We start from the raw sequence: 18,640 nt of genomic DNA, 5'->3' as shown, positions 1-18,640 counted from the left end.
GTTCTTGACATAACGCATGGCACAGAGGAACAGACCAGACACTTGGCAGGTATGTAGCAACAGATGCATAATCCCAGAACTTGGGGGGCTGAGGCAGGGCCAACATGAGTTGCAAGCCAGCCTGGGCTACACCGTGAGATCACGTCTCAAAACACCCAACCAACCAATCAACCAACCAAACAAGCAAATACTTTCTAAAACAGTATCCAAGCTGGTCCTGCCCTAGGATTATTCAGACCTCACCCTGATAGTCTCATTTAATCTCAACTCTACCAAAATAATCATCAGTTGACCCACACATGGCTTGACAGACTCCTAAAAAAGAGACTGTTGAAATGGTGCCACCAGCTACCAAGAGGTACCTCCACCTCTTTTGAAGCAAAGTCGGGTACATCTTTGTGTATTTCTTAAGAAAACAAACTGTGGGGTCGAGCGAGGTATTGCTGAAAATGGCAGTGGTTCTCAGAATTAGTGAGCTAAGGTCACCTGTTGGGAGATGTTCCATTCACATGTGCACAAGGTTCATCTGAGGTTCAGTTCCTCGCTGCAAGAATCCCGCCAGACTGAAAAGCATAATGCGCACTTACTGTCTCGGGGCTGTTTCCTCATGGGCTTGAGTATGAGATTAATGCATTCTCTGTTTGAAAGGCTCTGGGAAGCACACACTCAACTTCAAAACAAGAGCCCGTGAGGAGACAAAGAGCCCCAATAGGATAGAAAGGATAATAGCAACCATGGCTCATGTAGGAAGAATACTCAAGTTAATGGTGCTTAGTGGAGGGCTGGAGCCTAAGAGAAATATGCCAAAAGTGAATAGAGGTGTGTATAGCCGAGTGAGGTATAGCCCAGCATACTGAGGGCCAGTTTGATCCTCAGCATTGACAAATATACAAAACTAGCCAACAAATAAAAACCCAGGAGGCTGTGCCCTCCACAAGCCTAGAATTTCAGTCTTCGGCCACATAACCACTGATTCTAGTCCACTTTACTAAAGCCACAGCAGACTCTGCAGCCACATGACCACTGATTCTAGTCCACTTTACTAAAGCCACAGCAGACTCTGCAGCCACATAACCACTGATTCTAGTCCACTTTACTAAAGCCACAGCAGACTCTGCAGCCACATGACCACTGATTCTAGCCCACATGCCCCACGCTGCTGCTGAATGACTCCCAGCCTGAGTCAGACAACTCTTGCTCATCTCCTAAGCGCTCCTTCACTTACTGTTACTTGGCTCTTCTGACCAGGCCAAAGTTGAACTGCATATTGATTAAATCATGTGAACTCCTTTACTGCAGTGCCAATGTTCTGACTTAAAACCTCAGCATGGCTTCTAGGGCCCTAAAGAACTTAGCCATTACTAGCTTCCCTGGCCCCATCTTTGGTAACTATCCCCCCACTGTGTGAGCTCACCCACCTGGGATTCATTTCTAAAACACTGGGCCTCCTTCCAGACCAAGATCTTTGCATACATCGATCTTCAGCTTGGAAAACACTCCCTCTTCTGCCTTCCCCCACGCATTCCTGCATCTTTTAGTCTTTTTCAGAAGGGCCTTTATAGCTCCTGCTGCAATTAGAGCATTTATTCTTTTCACTATAGAGCAGAAACTGAACACTCAGGAGGTGACCTTTATGGATGGGGTGTTAATCCTTGTAAGCATGTAAGAGTGAAAGGCCTCTCCAACATCTAGCACAGTGCTTGGCACAGGAAGAACACAGTATGTGCTGAGCAAGAGAGGCCAGTGGGCACAGGTACCCTATAGCACCCCACCAGATGCACCTGCTGGAGGATCCTCTGGAAGAAAGGGATGTTGCCGTTGTATCCAGGATCATAGAAACAAACTATCAGGGACTAGAAGCCACTGGGACAGGGGTACCAGAGGGTGGCCTACTCTATCTATCAAGCCCGTCTCCTGCCTGGCTAGCTACTTCAAAAACTTGGCCCTAACCTGCAAGGTTGTTCCTCACCAAAGTAAACAATGGGATAAGTTTGGGCCACCATCAGGTGTGGTGCGTGCCTTTAGTCCTAGCACTCTGAGAGTTTGATGCCAGCCTTGTCTACAGAGAGTTCCAGGAATACATAGAAAAACCGTGTCTTGAAAAACAAACAGGGGCTGGAGAGATGGCTCAGTGGTTAAGAGCACTGACTGTTCTTCCAAAGGTCCTGAGTTCAATTCTCAGCAACAACATGGTGGCTCACAACCATCTGTAATGAGATTTGATGCCCTCTTCTGGTGTGTTTGAAGACAGCTGCAGTGTACTTATATATAATAAATAAATCTTTAAAAGAAAAACAAGCAAACAAAGGCCATCTTTACACATACAGAAATACCGTCGCTAGCTCCAGTAGTCAGGTAAATGTTGTCTGGGTCTGCAGGCACACCATCTCTCCTGGTGATAAAGGCTGCCACATCCTCACGGATACAGTTAACGCCCTGGCTGGCACTGTAAGATCCTGCGAGACAAGCAAGATGATGATTAGAGGCAAGATGCCTGGTTCAGTGGAATGACTGTGACATCCATATAATTAACCAGGGATAAAGATGGCCATGAACACTAAGGTGGGGCCTCTTTCCTTCTCCTCTGGCTATGGAAGGATGCTTACCTACTTATTTGGGCTCATCCGCCCACCCACAAATCCTTCCATGCAGAGTTCATTGAGCATCTTCTATCTATTGAGCCTTGGTTTCTAAAGTGTCAGGTAGTGTCCATACCTGGGATATAGGCACATTTTACAACAACAGTACCCGTTAGATCTAGGATTTCCACATTTTAGACTTTGGCTCACCTAAGGCTCAGACAGACAGTGAGAGGGACCACACTAGCAGTGGGCAGGGCCTGGTTGTAATGTCACCTAACATGAAGATCTAGCAGACACGCCAGCCTTTCTTACAAGGGCAGGAGGTAGAGACAAAATACTTCCTCATTTAAGAGGAAGGCTCAGAATCCATTTCCCTCATCTGCCCTCACATGTTCCTGGGACAGACCCTAGCAGAACACAAAATCCTTTTGGTTTACTGGTCTGCTATAACACCCCAAGAGCGCCCTTCCATAGGCACAGTCTCCCACCTACCCCTAGCTCTAGCTGACAAAGGAGGACAAAAATCAAAAGATGAGATTTAGTGGGCAGAACAGAGGTCAAAGATCATTCTGTCCCCACTCACATTAGACACACATAAAGCCAGCTCTCTTCCCCAGCCTCCCCTGGAAAACTTACGGAAATCTCAGGGCCACTGGGTCTTTGAGAAACACATTCATCCTCTGTGCTGGGTGAAGGGTACAGGGAAGGAAATGCCCTGGCACACATGCCACTCTCTGCCAGCCTATGGCAGGCAGGGAGGCAGGGGACGCCGGCCCCTTCCTAACAGAGATCCACTGTGTCCAGATCAAGAGTGCTAATGGGGTCACCACAGCTAGCACGTAAGCACAGGGCCCACAGCAAGATATGGAGCAGAAAAGCAGAGAGGGAACATGGAGTGAAGCAGAGACCAAGGGGCTGTTCCCTGACCGAGCAATTCAGAAAATTATCTATCTTACACTTAGCTCTAGGTCTCAAATATCAGGGCGTGCAGCCTAAGAAAGCTTTAGGAACAACTGGGTTTTGTTTTTTTATTGAGATACACTGTACTTGGGCTGGGAGATAAACAGGAATCAAAATGAGATGAGAACAAAGAGCTAGAGGCCAAGAGTTGGATTCCAAGCAGGGTAGGGAGGAAAAATATCATTTTCATATCCACAGGAGGTCAAATCCCAAGAGCCTCTTCTACGGATTCAGAAGGTACCTGGTGCTCTATGAAGAGGCAGACAGACTGTTGGGCCTGGGCCTGGGCTTTCCACCAAGAGGAACAGAGACAGTGTGGAAGCTATACAGCAGAGTGGGAAGGGGTAATAAGAAAAATTAAACTGAAGAAAGACAAACAAAGCCCGGGATGTTTCCTAACCTCAGCAAACAGTAGCCATTTCTCAGACAATGCTACAGACACAAGAAACAAGAGCAAAGCTGGGAACAGACATTCTATTTAGCCTCATGATGCTATGGGGAACTCACTGAACTAAACCTTTGCTGACCTAAACAAGCCCGAATTCAGAAGGACAGAGGTACTCACACTTAGGTGCCCGACTCGACAAAAGATGGCATAATGCCACAGCTGAATACATCAGAAGGTGAGTATGCATCCGCACACACTCTGAACACCAGCCACCTTCCACACACTCAACAGTCACCTCACAGCCCTTTGCTTATGGGCCTAGACCCATCCTGGAACCCACATCCACTTCACATCCTTGAGGACCTTGCAAGTTGGGCCTCACCCAAGCTGTTTCCCCCACAAGCCTGCAGGATCCGCCGGGCTCGTTTCTTAGCATCCTCGGGAAAGCTGGGGCTGCTCAGCAGGTTTGGGTAGGTGCAGAGTGCCATCACCTATAGAAAGAAGGCACAGCTGAGTTTACAATATGGTATCCCAAGCACACAAGACACTGGGTGTATTGGCAGGTTTTGTGTCAATTTGACACAAGCTGGAGTTATCACAGAGAAAGGAGCCTCCGTTGAGGAAATGCCTCCATAAGATCCAGCTATAAGGCATTTTCTCAACTAGTGATCAAGGGGGGAGGGCCAGCCCATTGTGGGTGGTGCCATCCCTGGGCTGGTAGACCTGGGTTCTATAAGAAAGCAGGCTGAGCAAGTCAGGGGAAGCAAGCCAGTAAGTAACATCCCTCCATGGCCTCTGCATCAGCTCCTGCTTCCTGACCTGCTTGGGTTCCAGTCCTGACTTCCTTTGGTGATGAACAGCAATGTGGAAGTGTAAGCTGAATAAACCCTTTCCTCCCCAACTTGCTTCTTGGTCCTGATGTTTTGTGCAGGAATAGAAGCCCTGACTAAGACACTGGGCAAGGTAAGGTGAAAAGAAGACAACTCTAAACACTGTCGTAGCCCCTCCTTGAGGGTTGGGCCAGGAGGAGCTCAGTGTAGGAAAGAGGAAGATGCTAGCTCTTGGCAGCAGGAGAGAATCTGATGGCCAAGAGGCAGCACTACAAAGGCTTGACCCAAGAACGGGGTGCCAAACGAGGGGCCATGGCAGAGCCTGAGGGTTCACCACAGCGCTGGCTTCCGCTCATCCACAAACAACGCTGGATCCAAACATCCAGGATCATACGTACTAGAGAGTCTCCTAGGCAAGGGGCCAGGCCTCAGTGGGCAGCAAAATCTTGCTGACAAGGACCAAGGTTGTAAGACCCCTAAAGACACATAGCCTGAGCCCTTCTGTTCTTCCTTTGGTCTAATCTTCAGATCTCAAAGCCGGAACGGCTTTTCCTCTTTGTAACAGAAAATCACCCCACACATGAAAACCGAGAGGATTAACTAAGGCTTTGTGTGACTAAGTGCCAATAAAACCAAGCACACCTGTCTAAAGTTGGCAGCTGAGGAACCAAGCCAGGCTTACCAAAAGGAAGACCAGGTCACAGCTCTTGATACCAGTCAGGTGACTAACCAGCTTCTTGGCTTTTCTTCCTCTGTATAATGAGCAATAGCCTAGCCTCCCCCTCTCCCAGGGGCATTGTGAAGATCAGAGAGACAGATGAAGGCTACAAGCAGCTGACACCATGCAAGTTAGGACAACTGTGGCCCCGGGGCTGGGTTGGCTTTGGGGGTGAGTTTAACAGCCTGTAAAGTAAGTAAGCTTCAAACCTACTCTCCACCCAAGACCAGATCCACACTCCTACTTACAAGCAAGGACTTTGTCCTTCTTCTGGCCTCTACTTCTCTGGCAGAGGTACTGTTTGTCCCCCAGCTCCACATGCTGGACCCTAATACACTCATCCCCAGTCTTCTGAAACTCAGCAATGGTTGCAGGATATTCCTCAGACCAGGATCTGCTGCACCCTCTGCCCAGTTATGCAGGGGGTGTGGCTGGGCCCCCAACAGGCCTCTGCTCCAAAGGACAAGGTAAGGGAACCCCCACTTTGTGCCCCTTCTGAAGGTGGTGACACAGCTTGGGAGAAGAGGACAAAACTGTCTACTATCAGTTTGTTACCTGCCTAGCCTGTGAACCTTATACATGTGGGGCTGTTGTTATTTTGGCCAGAAAAGACTTTCCATAGCTCGGCCTCCTGCCTAGGTTCAGGCTGCCAGTGGCATTTTCCTAACAAGCTTTTCCTGTCTCTTGCCTGCTGATCCTGTACTGTCAGCCCATGCAACATTCTGCCAGTGATATTCAGACATAAACCCTGAAACCACCATCACCTAGAGCCCCTCGGAGGGAGCTGTGGTACACTGGAGGGAACTGGGACCAGGTGGCTGCGGCTGCTATAACCTGCACTTTTTGCTGGGCTGGAGGAAGACCTCCATCTGCCCTCTGAGGCACCCTGATGATGTCCACATGAGCAAAGCCAGCTAGCTGGTCAGCAGCAGACCCAACACTCAAACCCAGGAGCTCCCTGTGGAGCTATATTTTCACCCCGAGGTACCTCCCCCGACCCTGTGCCTGTACCTCTCTGTCCCACATTTATACACGAACACCTCTGCGAAGCTCTTCTGTCAGGATGCCACACCTAACAATAAAGAAGCTTCCTGGAAGCGTCCTATCCCAGACCTAACCCCAAACATGTTACGGTATATTTGATAACATTGGAAGGGAAACTGCTGAGAGAGAAACAGGAACACCGGGTACCTGAAAGGGCTGCTACTTCCGTGGCACACCCCTGGGGGATGCTAGTGCTTGCAGTACTGCTCCCTCCCAGGTTCCACTTCAAGGCCCCCAGAGGCCCGTTCCTGAGGGCTGGCTCACCTGACGGAGGAAGGTGATTGGCTGCTGGCCCATAGCATGGGCATCCCCAATGTTGGCTCGGATTACCTCAGTGAATGGTTTTTTGATACCCTGCAGAGAGAAGGTGACAGGTGGTTACTAACCGACTCATAGACCCTACATTCCTGAGGCCAAGCTGTAGTATTGCCACGAGATATTAAATACACAATTCTATTTTGAGCCTCACCAAATGTCAAGCACGGCTCTAACTAAGCCTGGGACACGCCTGGTCCTATTTAATCTTCATAACCATCTCCATGAGAAAGGACAAGTAGCAACCCCATTTCACAAATGAGAAAAATGAGGTTTCAAAAGACTAACAAACTTGCTCAGTGTCGCAGATTGATCAATGGGATTATTAGGAATTGAACTCCAGGAGCCAGTGTGCTCAGCAGCCACTCTGTTGTAGCAGCTCCCACTTTCTGGACAAACTGGAAAAGCTGCTAGGTGGCTGGGACATCCTGAGACAGTGCCATGACCTGTCACCTCTCAGGGATGTCTAAAAGAAGGAGCTTAGGCCAGCTGCAAAATATGACAAATGTCAAGGAGGGAGAGCCTAGATGTTCCTGTCCCCTGTGCCCAAGCAAAGCTTCACTTTGAAACCATAAGCAGAGGCCTAAAGATACAGACTACGTGTTCACCTCCAGAAGACAGGCAGCCTGAGAGTCAACTCCTGGCTTTGTTCTCTTGCCATTCTGGTTTTGTAACATCGTTAGTTTCCTTTTCTTCTTCCTTTTTTTTTTTTTTTTTTTTTTAAGAGCAGGGACAGATGAGGTAATGACAGAGAGGTCACAGAGGAACTAACAGATATTTGGATGTCACTCAGGAGATGAGGACACTTCAGCCGCTACAAAAGGTAAAAAGGATCATGGAGATTTGAAAACATGGGGATTCTCCACAGTGCCCCCCTAGAAATCCAGAATTAGCCTGGAGGCATAGACTAGACAGGTTCAAGGACCTCCCCATGGAAGTGAAAAGATAATCAGGAATAAACACTGCCTTACAGAGCTAGTCCAGGAAGTAGGGCCTGCGCGTCACTATGAAGGAAGAGGGGAGACTCTTCCTGGGAAGGCCTGGTAACCTCCCATTCCAGGTGCGCTTTCCCACCACAAACTTTAAAGATACAATTCCATGGGCTTGATACTGGTGAAGTTTGTTCTGAGTGTGTGTACAAGTATATGTGTGTGTCCATATTCATACACACTACACACGTGCACCACACTCAGGTATGTGCTTAATCATGGGCAAACATGTAGAGGCCAGAGGAAGATTTGGGTATCCTTAATAGCTCTCTACCTTGTTTCTCTGAGACAGGAGGATATCTCCCTGTCCCTGAAGCTCAGTTTTTTAGCTAGGCTGATTGTGATGGTTTGCCTATGCTTGGCCCAGGGAGTGGCACTATTGTTGGATGTGTGTGTCACTCTGGGGGTGGGCTTGGAGACATTCCTTCTGATGATGCTCAGTCTGTTCCTGGCTTCCTTCAGATGAAGATGTAGAACTCTCAGTTCCTCCTGCACCATGCCTTCCTGGACACTGCCATGTTCTTGCCTTGAAGATAATGGACTGAACCTCTGAACCTGTAAGCCAGGCTTGCCTTGGCTGTGGTGTCTATTCACAGCAGTAAAACCCTAACTATGACACTGATCAATAGCCAGCCCTGGCAATCCTGTCTGCACTTCTACCAGCACTAGGGTTTCAGGTACAGGTGAGACCATGCCTGGTTTTTTGCTTGGGAGCTGGGGATTTGAACTCGGGTTCGTGTGTTCATAACAAGCAAACACTCTTACTGAGTCATCTCTTGTTCCTTCCCCACCATGCTTTCTTACAATCAGTTAAATAACTCTCAACTTGAAACATAAAACAGGACAGTGGGCTCTAGAAACAGAAACAACTGCCACCTAAATTTTATATCCCTAAATGACAAGACACAGTAGGCCAAGAAACAGAAGCCTAGAAAAGGCCCCAGTGTTCACAGAGCTCAAGTCCCTGAAAGGTGTGTCTGGGAGACTGGGGACCCTGCAAGTGTCTGTGGCCCATTTTCTGAGCTATTCAGAGATGGCCAACATAGAGTGATTTTCCTGGCAGTCAAACGCCACCAGGCCAAGGCAGGTGGTGGCACTACTCACTGCCTCAGGCTGGGTCAGGCTGAGAGCAGGAGTGGAGGTCATGTGACTGCAAAGCTCATCCCAGAGGCACCTACCCACCCAAGTCACAGTGCATAAACGGCAGGCCCCCACGCCCTCGAGATGGCCTGGTTCCCGTTCCGGAGCCCCACATCCCTGGAGCTTTCCGGCCCACAGTGACTGAGTATAGAGACTTCTGTGGTATTGCCTATTCTTCAGTAAAAAAATAAATCTGCCACAGCTGTGAAGACCAGGCTTCAACACACAGCTGTAGGCCTGGGCCCTGGGCCAGCCCACAGGAGGAGATAATGCCTGGAATCTAGCCCTGGATGTCCCTTCCCCGTACACTCCCCCAGCACTATTCAGCCAATTCAGGGTTTGCTGACACCAAGCCTGGGAAGACTAAGCACCTTCTTTCTTGGGTCTTTGTGCCTAGAGACCATAGACACTTTGCATGACGGATGAGCCTGGGGCAGGAAACCAGCTCCCTTGAATAGACAAGCAGGGCCGCTCTACACAGCCAAGAGCAGCCACTCAGCAGGGTGTTCTGGGCAGACAAGGTCAACATGGGTTGAGAAATACCAAGGTACCCCAGAAAGATTCTGACCCAAAGTGCTTATCCAGGCCTGTATGAACACTCAGTGGTGCACGGCCCCCAGTGCTAACAGACTAGTAAGCATTTAGTGTGACTTCATCTGTCTAATGCACTTGCACATCTGCAGCTCCCAAGAGCATCCCATGCAGCACAGAGGGAGGGTCCAGGGAATGTGGGGGACTCTTCCTGCCACTTTTACTTCTGCAGGGGTCAAAGGTGGTGAAACATTTCTTCACACGAAAAGCTAAAAAGATTTATCTTTTCCCTTCCAGTCCACTGTCCAACTGCATTAAAGGCCACAGGACTGGCAGACAGGTCAAACGGGAACAAAGCAAGAACAACGCAGTTATCAACGAGACAGGAAGGTTGAGGTCTCAGTTGGTAATGTGCCTGAATTTGATCCCCAGAATCACATTTTAAACAACAACAGCTTCAAATGCATTGGTGTGTGCTTATGATCTCAGTACTGAGGAGGTGAAGACAAGTGAACGCCTGGGGTTCACCAACCTAACTGAATCAGTGAACCCCAGGCCAGTGGGAGCCCTGTCTCAAATCTAAGTTGTACAGCATCTAAAAAGTGATAATAATGTATGGTTTCTACATGCACCTGACACATGTGTGCACCTGTACATGCAAGAAAATTGCGTGTGCATGCATGCAGGCACGAGAAAAATGCTATTTAAATAAGGTGATGGTACATGCCTTTAATCGCAGGGCTTGGGAGGCAGAGTCAAGTACAGGCTTTCTCAGAGGCTAAAAGATGGCATGCCCTGGAGTTCAGTTTACAGATGGTGGTGAGTTTCCCAGTGTGGGTTCTGGGAATCAAATCTGGAAACCCTGTAGGAGCAGCAACTGTTCTCTGACATGGACACCTGTTACACCTGCCACTTACACACACCCCAGTAAAGCTGGAGAGGAGGCAGGGACAAAAACAAATTAGTTTCCTTGAGGCTATGCTGAAGAAGGCCACAGTCTCCCTTTGGTTCCACAAATACTCCTCATACAGTAAATAAGGAGCTGGAGAGTGAGAGGAGATAGGCAGGGACCAAACAAAGAGAAAAACCAAAGCAAATACAGGAAGTGAAGAGTAAGAAGTGGTCCAGAGGCTGCAGAGACGGCTCCACTGAGAAGAGTGTGCTCTACCGCTTTGGCAGACGACCAGAGTTCAGGACCCAGTACTCATGCCCAGCAGCTCAGAACCCCCTGCTACTCTAGCTTTCCTCCTCTGGCTTCTGTGAGCACCTCTATTCACATGCACAGGAACACACAAACACACATGCACACAGACACACACACAAACCTTGACCAAAAGTGCGTACAGGGTGGGAGCGAGGCCTTCCCAGACCCCAGGAACATTTTATGAAAGGCTCCCCGTTCCCAGATTCAAATGGACAACTAAATCAAACTAGAGCAGGTAGGCAAGAAACACTGCAGACAAAACCCAGTGAGATCCCACTGGTTTTGAAAATGGATTCATTTCACGGAAGACTTAACACAAGGTAACTCTCTGCAGCGTTAGGTCTCGAACCTGGGACAAATGCCTAACACAGTGCCCATTTAACATATCAAAGTGGTGCTGGCTGCCATGTTCTCCCAGCATCCCTCAGTCCCTACCCTAAACTCCTCCATCCCAGGGGCTGGGCTTCCCTTCCCTAATGAAATCCAATTGTTCTTAGTTACCTTACCCATTCCTCTGCCGTCTACCCTTTACTCTCTTGGTTCTCCCATCTGTCCTCTGGCCTGGCTCAGGGCCATGGCCACTCTGGACTCCCCCAGATGTCCCTGCCTCTGGCTGTGCTCTCCCTCATATCTACAGCAACCCTTGCCCTCTACCACACCTAGAAGGGATCATGCCCTTCCTTTTTTTTTTTTTTTTTTTTTGTTTCCTTCTTTTTTTTCAGTTTTGTTTCTCATTCATGCAGACAACAAGAACAGTCAAGATTTATGACTTGACTCATCGGGACAGAGTACTACCTACTCTGACCAAAGACCTGGGTTTGGTTCCCAGCACACCCACATAGTGACTCACAACTGTCCATAACTGCAGTTCTGGGGGATCTGATACCCTCTTCTGGCTTCACAAGCACCAGCACACAAGAAGTGTACAGACAGACAGACAAAGCACACATACACATAAAATAATAAAAATGTAAAATAAATACATCTTTTTAAAAAGATTTGTAAGTGTGATGGTTTGTATATGCTCAACCCAGGAAGTGGCACTGTTAGAGGGTGTGGCTTTGTTGGAGTGGGTGTGTCATGGTGGCCAAGGGTTTAGGACCCTCATCCTAGCTTCCTGGGAGTCAGTCTTCCACTAGCAGCCTTCAGATGAAGATGTAGAACTCTCAGCTCTGCCTGCACCACACCTGCCTGGAGGCTGCCATGCTCCCACCTTGATACTGGACTGAACTTCTGCACCTGTAAGGCAGCCCCAATTAAATGTTGTCCCTTAGAAGTCTCGCCTTGGTCATGGTGTCTGTTCACAGCAGTAGACCCTAACTAATACAGTAAGTAAAGTCGAATTCTCTCCATGCAGCATCATTTATTATAGCAAACCTACAGCTAACCCAGAGAGCGGAACGAGATTCAGACGTAGGAAAGGAGTCTTCCACGCTTTTTATCCTCACAACACACAATGATGTCAGCAAAAGTAACCAGCCCTTTCTCATTCTAAACCTTCTGCTCTGGGTGAGCTTGTTTTTGCTTTGCATACTTTGTTTATATTCCTACTTGTGTACACATGGAGGCCCAGGCCAACCTTGGGTGTGGTTCCTCAGGAGCCGGCCACTTGGAGTTTTGAGACAGGGTCTCTCATTGGTTTGAGTAGGCTAGTGAGCCTCAGGGATTGTCCCAGGTGTGCTTCCCTGGCACTGAATCACAAGTGCACACGCCATGCCTGTCTTTACGTGTAAGTTCTGGGGATCAAACACAGACTCTCATGCTTACCTGGCCAGCACTTGCTATTTTAATCTTTGAGACAGAGTGTTCCTATATTGCCCAGGCTGGCCCTGAATTCCTAAACTCAAGTAACCCCCATATCACGGACACCTAACAGGTAGGACACAGGCCCCAGCCACAACGCCTGGCTGGTGTTTACTTTTACAACTGGAAAGGTAAAACCATTCCTTCGTTTACTACACCAAACCCAGATCCTTTTTAGGGAAGGGAAAAAAGAAGTAGGTTGAGAAACTGTCAGATTTCTTCAAAAACCCATTTAAATTGCAGCTTATTTAAAAAGTGCTATTCCCAATGAGCAATGGGATCTGAAACCCCAACACAGACTCTCCCTTGGTGGAGCTGCTGTCGTGGTGCACCAACCTCCCTGGCCTGTCTATTCACACCCCTTAACCTGTTCTCCTTGTCCCTCGGGCTATCTTATCGGAGAAGCAAAAAGCTTGGGGACTAAGCCCTGACCGCCACCCTGAAGACAAACACCAAACACCAACATCATCTGGCCGGTGATGTTGACAAAGCACCCACTGAAACAATTCCGCAGGCAACATAAGATTCTGGGACTTAACACGGAGGCCACCTCAGGTCCCCAGGGACAACACTTAGAGAACGGGAAGCTGATGCCCAGAGAATACACAAAATTTGCCTGGAGACTTCATATTCATTTACAAACTTCCCGACCAGATCAGATCCCTCAGAATATTGGTCCAATATGCATCAGAGATTCAAAACAGAGATAGAAAAAACAACTACGCCAACACAAACAAAAAATAAATGAGAAAAACAGAACAGAAAAACAGGAATACAGCTCTAGGTCAATGGTAGAGTGCTTGCCTTGAGTTAGTAAAGTCCTAAAGATTAAGTGCCAACCCCCATCCTCCATAAAGAAAGGAAACAACCGGCAGAGATAGCTAACTAAGTGAAATGAAGGCAGCAGAGGGTGTGGTAGTCTGTGGCTTTTATCTCAGCACTTGGGCAGCAGAAACAGCAGGATAGATGGCTGTGAGTTCCAGGTCAGCCTGATTGAAACAGAAATTCCAGGTCTGTTTAGACTACATACTGAGAACCTGTCTTAAAGCAAAAACAAATATCAGAGAATGTGGGTGGACAGAGAGAATGTCTCAGCTAACTTGGGGGGCTCAAACTTAAGAGTGTGGAAACCCTTCCTGGCTCCCCATGTTCAACCAAGATGCCTGGTCAAGTCCTGAGTCATCCAAATGACTTCTGTCTTCTCCAAAATCACTCCACCTCCTTCTGCCAAACACACTTCTACTGAGTACAACCCCTACCCCTAGACCCAGAACTTCCCAGCTTCTGCCTTTGATCACAGCACTGTCTGCTCTTGGATCGTTCTCACACATTCTCTGCCTGCCAAATGATCTCTCCAAGCCTTAATGAACTTGGGGAGACAGAGCTGGAATAATAATATGGCAGCAGAAACTAAGGTCAGCCGGTGTTCTCTTGGTCCTCCTCATCCTGGAGCCAACAGGAAAGTTGCTATTTCGCAAAAGGTAGAGATAATTCCTGGACTCTCTCCCAGCCCCGGGACCAGAGAAATCAGCTGTGATGGGATAGAACAGGGAACACTTTCAGCCCAGCTTTGTTTTAGCAGGGGGACTGCTACTTCAAGGAGGGACAGCTGCAGCCTCCCAGATACCAAGGTTCAAAAAAGGCAGGCACAGAAACGGAGCCAGCCTTCTCTGGGCCAATCTTTCACCAGCCCTGTGGGCGGGGAGAGATGCTGGACGGTTAGTAGCAGAGATTCAAGCTCAGTTCCCACATCACAAGCACCTCAAACTTCAGCTCCATGAAAATCCAACTCTTGATTTGCTTTGTTTGGTTTGGTTTTTAGAGACAGACAGGGTTTCTCTGTGTAGCCCTGGCTGTGGATTAGGCTGACCTCGAACTAAGAAATCTACCTGCCCCTGTCTCCTGAGCACAGAGGTTAAAAACCTGTACCACCAATGCAAGGAAACTTCTCTGGCCTCCATGGGCACTTTCACCCACATGCACATAATTACACACATACACATATTTAGAACATAACTACACACATACACATATTTAGAAATAATAAAAACAAATCTTAAAAAAATAAACCCAGCCCTGCAAAGAGTCAGCGACAGACACTGACTTATCCAACTCTGTTTTGAGTAGAACTGGGCATCTGATGTGGGTAGACTTCATAAAAGTTCCAATGGGAAGAAGAAAGAGATCCTGAGAGTTCGTCTCACAAAGTCAAGGATACTGAGTGACCACACTTCTCTGCAGACACTGGGATCTGCTGAGTGTAGAAACAGAATCAAGAAACCCTCTCATCCATCCACATCTTGGGTCAGAATGATCTAGTGACATTTTCTTTTCATTTCTTTCTTTTTTTTTTTTTTTCTTCGAAAGTTTTTCCCAGGCAGGGTTTCACTGTGTAGCCCCAGTTGTCCTGGAACTCACTCTGTAGACCAGGCTGGCCTCAGACTCTGCCTGTCTTAGCCTCCCAAGTGCTAGAATTAAAAACATCCACCACAACCATCCGGCTAACATTTTCTTTTTAATCTTAGAAGTGTTTCCTTTTGATGTTCCCACTTGACTCTGCCTTCCAAATCTCACCCAGGCTAAAGCTCAGTTTCCTAGCAGGGCATTGTGGTGTGTACCTGGACACCTGCAAACCCCAGCACTTGGGAAGTGAAAATAGGAGGATGTGTAGTCCAAGGCCAGCCTGGGCTACATAGCCAGACCTTGGCCCCAGAACAAAGAACTTGGTTTCATCTAAGGGCATGCATGTCTTGCATACAGCCAAAGCACCCTAGTTGGTAGAGGGAGAAACAGCTATAAGTTCAAGCCAACATCCTTGACACCACCAAGATGAAGTCCCAGGCTCACCTCATTAAGGTCCTAAGGACCTAACTCTCAGACTATAGCAATTAAAGGTTTTTGGGGTACAAAATAAGGAATTCTACCCATCTTTTCTCCAGAGTCTTGTCTTGTCAAGCAACTATGACTGGCAAACGCCCAGCAGGCCTCAGCCAGAAAAAAAAGGGTTCAGGAACAAACCAGCCAGCAGCACAGCCTTCCTTCCTCCCTCCACTCCTACTTAACAGGGCTTTCACCTCGCCACCCCCAGCCCCTTCCTTCGTCTCACTTTAAAGCACTTATTCTCTATCTGAAACTCTCACTTCTATATTTGCTTGTTTTCCTCCTTCCAAGGGATCCACGAGGGTAGGGCACTTAGGGAACATGCAGTGCCTGGCAGCTGAGCCCGTTCAATAATTGGGCACAATTCAACAAGTGAACCGTCGAAGGCCTCACTTTGTGCCAGATGCGGGGCTCTGGTGGGTGACGGGAGAGGAGGCGTTCTCTCGCTCTTGCCAAAAATGGCACAATGAAGAAGCTGGAAGCCAGAGGGGGGCGGGGAGGGAAGTTCTGCTGGAGGACCCCAAAGTAGCTTGCCACGGCTCTTCCCGCCTTGAGCGCCCCCTGGCCTCGCGCCCCGCAGGCCCCGCGCTCACCCGCTGCAGCTCCATCTCGATCTCGCCGGCCTTGAGCACGATGGGTCCCCGCACAGCGTACTCCACCGCCTTCACCTGCGGGTTCATGGACTCCAGGGTGAGGATTCGGTCTCGAGGGCTGCGCTCTGGTCGCACCTTGAGCGCCGCCGAGGCTTCGGCTGCAGCGCTGCTGTGACTACGGCCCCAGGGGCCCGAGGCGCGGGGGCAGGAGCCCCACCGCACCAGCACCGCTGCCCGCTGCATCGCGAACCTGCCGAGGTTAACCCTGGCCCAGAAAGAAGAAGAGCAAAACATCGCGCACAGCCCCAGGTGGACACTAGTCCCCCAAGAGCCCAAGGCTCTCGGCCAGCAGCGCCAGCCTAGCGCTGGGGCTGGATTCCCACCCCCTGGTTACGGGGACCCTGCACCCTGCCACTGCAGCACTGAGACGCTACCCCGCTGTTGCCGGGGCTGCACCTAATGCAACGTGCGAAAGCAACGTGCCTGTCACCGCCGGACAGTCCACACCGCGCCGGTTAAGGTGAGCCCGGGCTGCTCCCAAACCCGGTGGCCGGCCACCGCATCCTGGCGCCTGGCACCCGCACCTCCTGGCTCCCTGCATTCGCACACCCACCGCCCAGCCGACTCCGCCTCGGGCCTGCGCGCTGACTTCTGGGTCTTGTAGTTACCTTGGCTGTACCAACGATGCAGTGACGAACAAGATAAACTACAAGTCCTCTAAAGCCTGGCGCAGGCCAGACCGGGCTGGGCAGGGGGTGGGGAGCGGGGTCTGGGCGGGCTCTTGGGGGACAGAATCCCCACTTTAAGGCATTGGCTGTCCTTTCCAGAGGCTTTTGGAATTTTTTGTCGCTTGGCTGCTTCCTCCCAGCCTCCCTTCACCCTCACCTTGGGACACCTACAGTGACGTGGATGGCGTGGTGATGCACTCTTCGCCTTGAGTTTCATCATCCAAGCCATATGGTTCTACTGGCCGGTCAGAGGCAGCTGGTTAGGGAGTAGGGCCACTGAAACTTGATATTCCATACTGTCTCCTTCTCAGTTTCGATGTTCTTGTTAGAAAAAAGCTGTGTGTGCGTGTGGAGGGGAAGGGTCCGGAAAGGACCACACACCAAGTGCTAAGGTTTTGCAGCACCTCTCTATCTGAAGCCCCACCTCGCATCTATTATTCCATTCTACTTCCTTTCTAGCCTTCCCGGCATCTAAAATGACCTCATTTAGATACTTCTCGAGGACTCAGAAGGACAACAATGTTTTCATTTTGTTTCTGTTCGTTGTTTTCACAACATCTCTAACACATAGGCACTTAATAAGTATTTGCTGAACAATGAATACAGAGACATGGTGGCAATTCCTTTGGGCAAAACTATCCACCCAGCAGGCCCCTCCACCCATGCATTTTGCACATGCAGAGCAAATTTGGGACAAGACTAGGTTGAGTGTGTAATTGGTGCAAAGGTAGAAATGTAAGCTAAACAGGCTGAGCTACAAAGAAGACATAGGGAAGTTGCCTTATCTCTGCTTCAGACAGACTTCCCATCTGCTAAATAAATTGGGTTAAATGGCCTCCCCTTTCCCTTGCTGCCTTGAATATTTTGTAATTCTAGGAGTTTTGAGGCAAAACAGCCCAGAGTTTGCACAGTCACAACAAACACATTTGTCTTGTGAAACTTGGGAAGAGGAGACACTGAATAGACTGGGTGTAGGGAAGAATCAGTATGGGGGAGACAGGAAATCGGGGGGGGGGAGCAAGGGGCAGGGCTGAGAATAATTGCACACAATCACTTCTGAGTCACCTAACTTTAAGCATGTCACTGTCCTCCCATGTGAAACAAAGGTAGCAGTACCTGCTATGTGCAACCAAGGAGAAAGTTCTGGTGGGATGTGGCAGAACTTGGATCCTGAAGTTGCACAACACTCTCCCCGATGTCTCCTCAAGGGACAACCGTACACTTTGATCATACAGATTGGTTACTCACAAAAGAGGAATGTGTCCGGGAGAACAGAAGCCAGAGATAGCTCTGAATGTTCCTACCTTAGTAAACTAGTCTGACTTTTCAAGTCCCTGCACAGAAGTTATTTGGGTGGTATAGGAAGCTGCTGCTGCCTCTTCCTCCTCTGCTGTCTTCTCTCAGAGAAAGAGATGCTTATTAAGGGAGAGAAGCAGAGAAGGACCGAGATGAGGCAGGCCTTCCCTGTAGGCTGGCTCCCTGAAGGCAAGCAAGAAGAAAGGCTGTCTGGGCTTTTGTTTTTAATCTTGTGCATACAAATGGTTTGTCTCCATGTGTGTCTGTGCCCCCATATGGGTGCAGTGCCCATGGAGGCCAGAAGAGGGCGTCAGATTCCCCCTGTAGTTTTGTATTGTAGTTACAGACAATTGTGAGTGGTGATGTCATTGCTGGGAACAAACCTGATTCCTCTAGAAGAGCAATCAGTGCTCTTAACCACCGGATATCTCTCTATTCCCATGTTTGGGCTTTTAATTGACTAACACCTCCACAACAAGGTCTCCTTCCCAGCTTTTGTCTCCTTGCCAAGCATTTAGTCTCCAGGGTGAAGATTCTTCCAGTGACGGGGAACCTCTGAGTACTTCAGTGGTTTTCAATGTCCCATTATCACTAACTCTTACCCGTCAAAGAGCCACACAAACAAACACATGCCTCCAC

The 18,640-nt window shown here is 49.0% G+C and overlaps 1 protein-coding gene across 1 annotated transcript in view; it reads right to left on the bottom strand.

The window, feature by feature from the left end:
- GPT2 (glutamic--pyruvic transaminase 2) overlaps positions 1–16,595 on the bottom strand; it is a 33,031-nt gene extending 16,436 nt beyond the window's left edge. Inside the window, exons 1-5 of the mRNA XM_080937203.1 lie at positions 16,461–16,595; positions 15,978–16,242; positions 6,787–6,876; positions 4,313–4,421; positions 2,326–2,456 (exon numbers count right to left, since the gene is read on the bottom strand). Of these exons, the coding sequence (XP_080793329.1) occupies positions 2,326–2,456; positions 4,313–4,421; positions 6,787–6,876; positions 15,978–16,220 (573 nt within the window). The 5' untranslated portion in view covers positions 16,221–16,242; positions 16,461–16,595. The remainder of the gene's footprint in view (positions 1–2,325; positions 2,457–4,312; positions 4,422–6,786; positions 6,877–15,977; positions 16,243–16,460) is intronic.
- Between the last annotated feature and the right edge of the window lie 2,045 nt (positions 16,596–18,640).

This window comes from Micromys minutus (assembly GCF_963924665.1).
Source record: "Micromys minutus genome assembly, chromosome: 24".
Taxonomy (NCBI): Eukaryota; Metazoa; Chordata; class Mammalia; order Rodentia; family Muridae; genus Micromys; species Micromys minutus.
The sequence above is the reverse complement of the archived record's forward strand: the minus strand, read 5'-3'. Positions and strand labels throughout refer to the sequence as shown.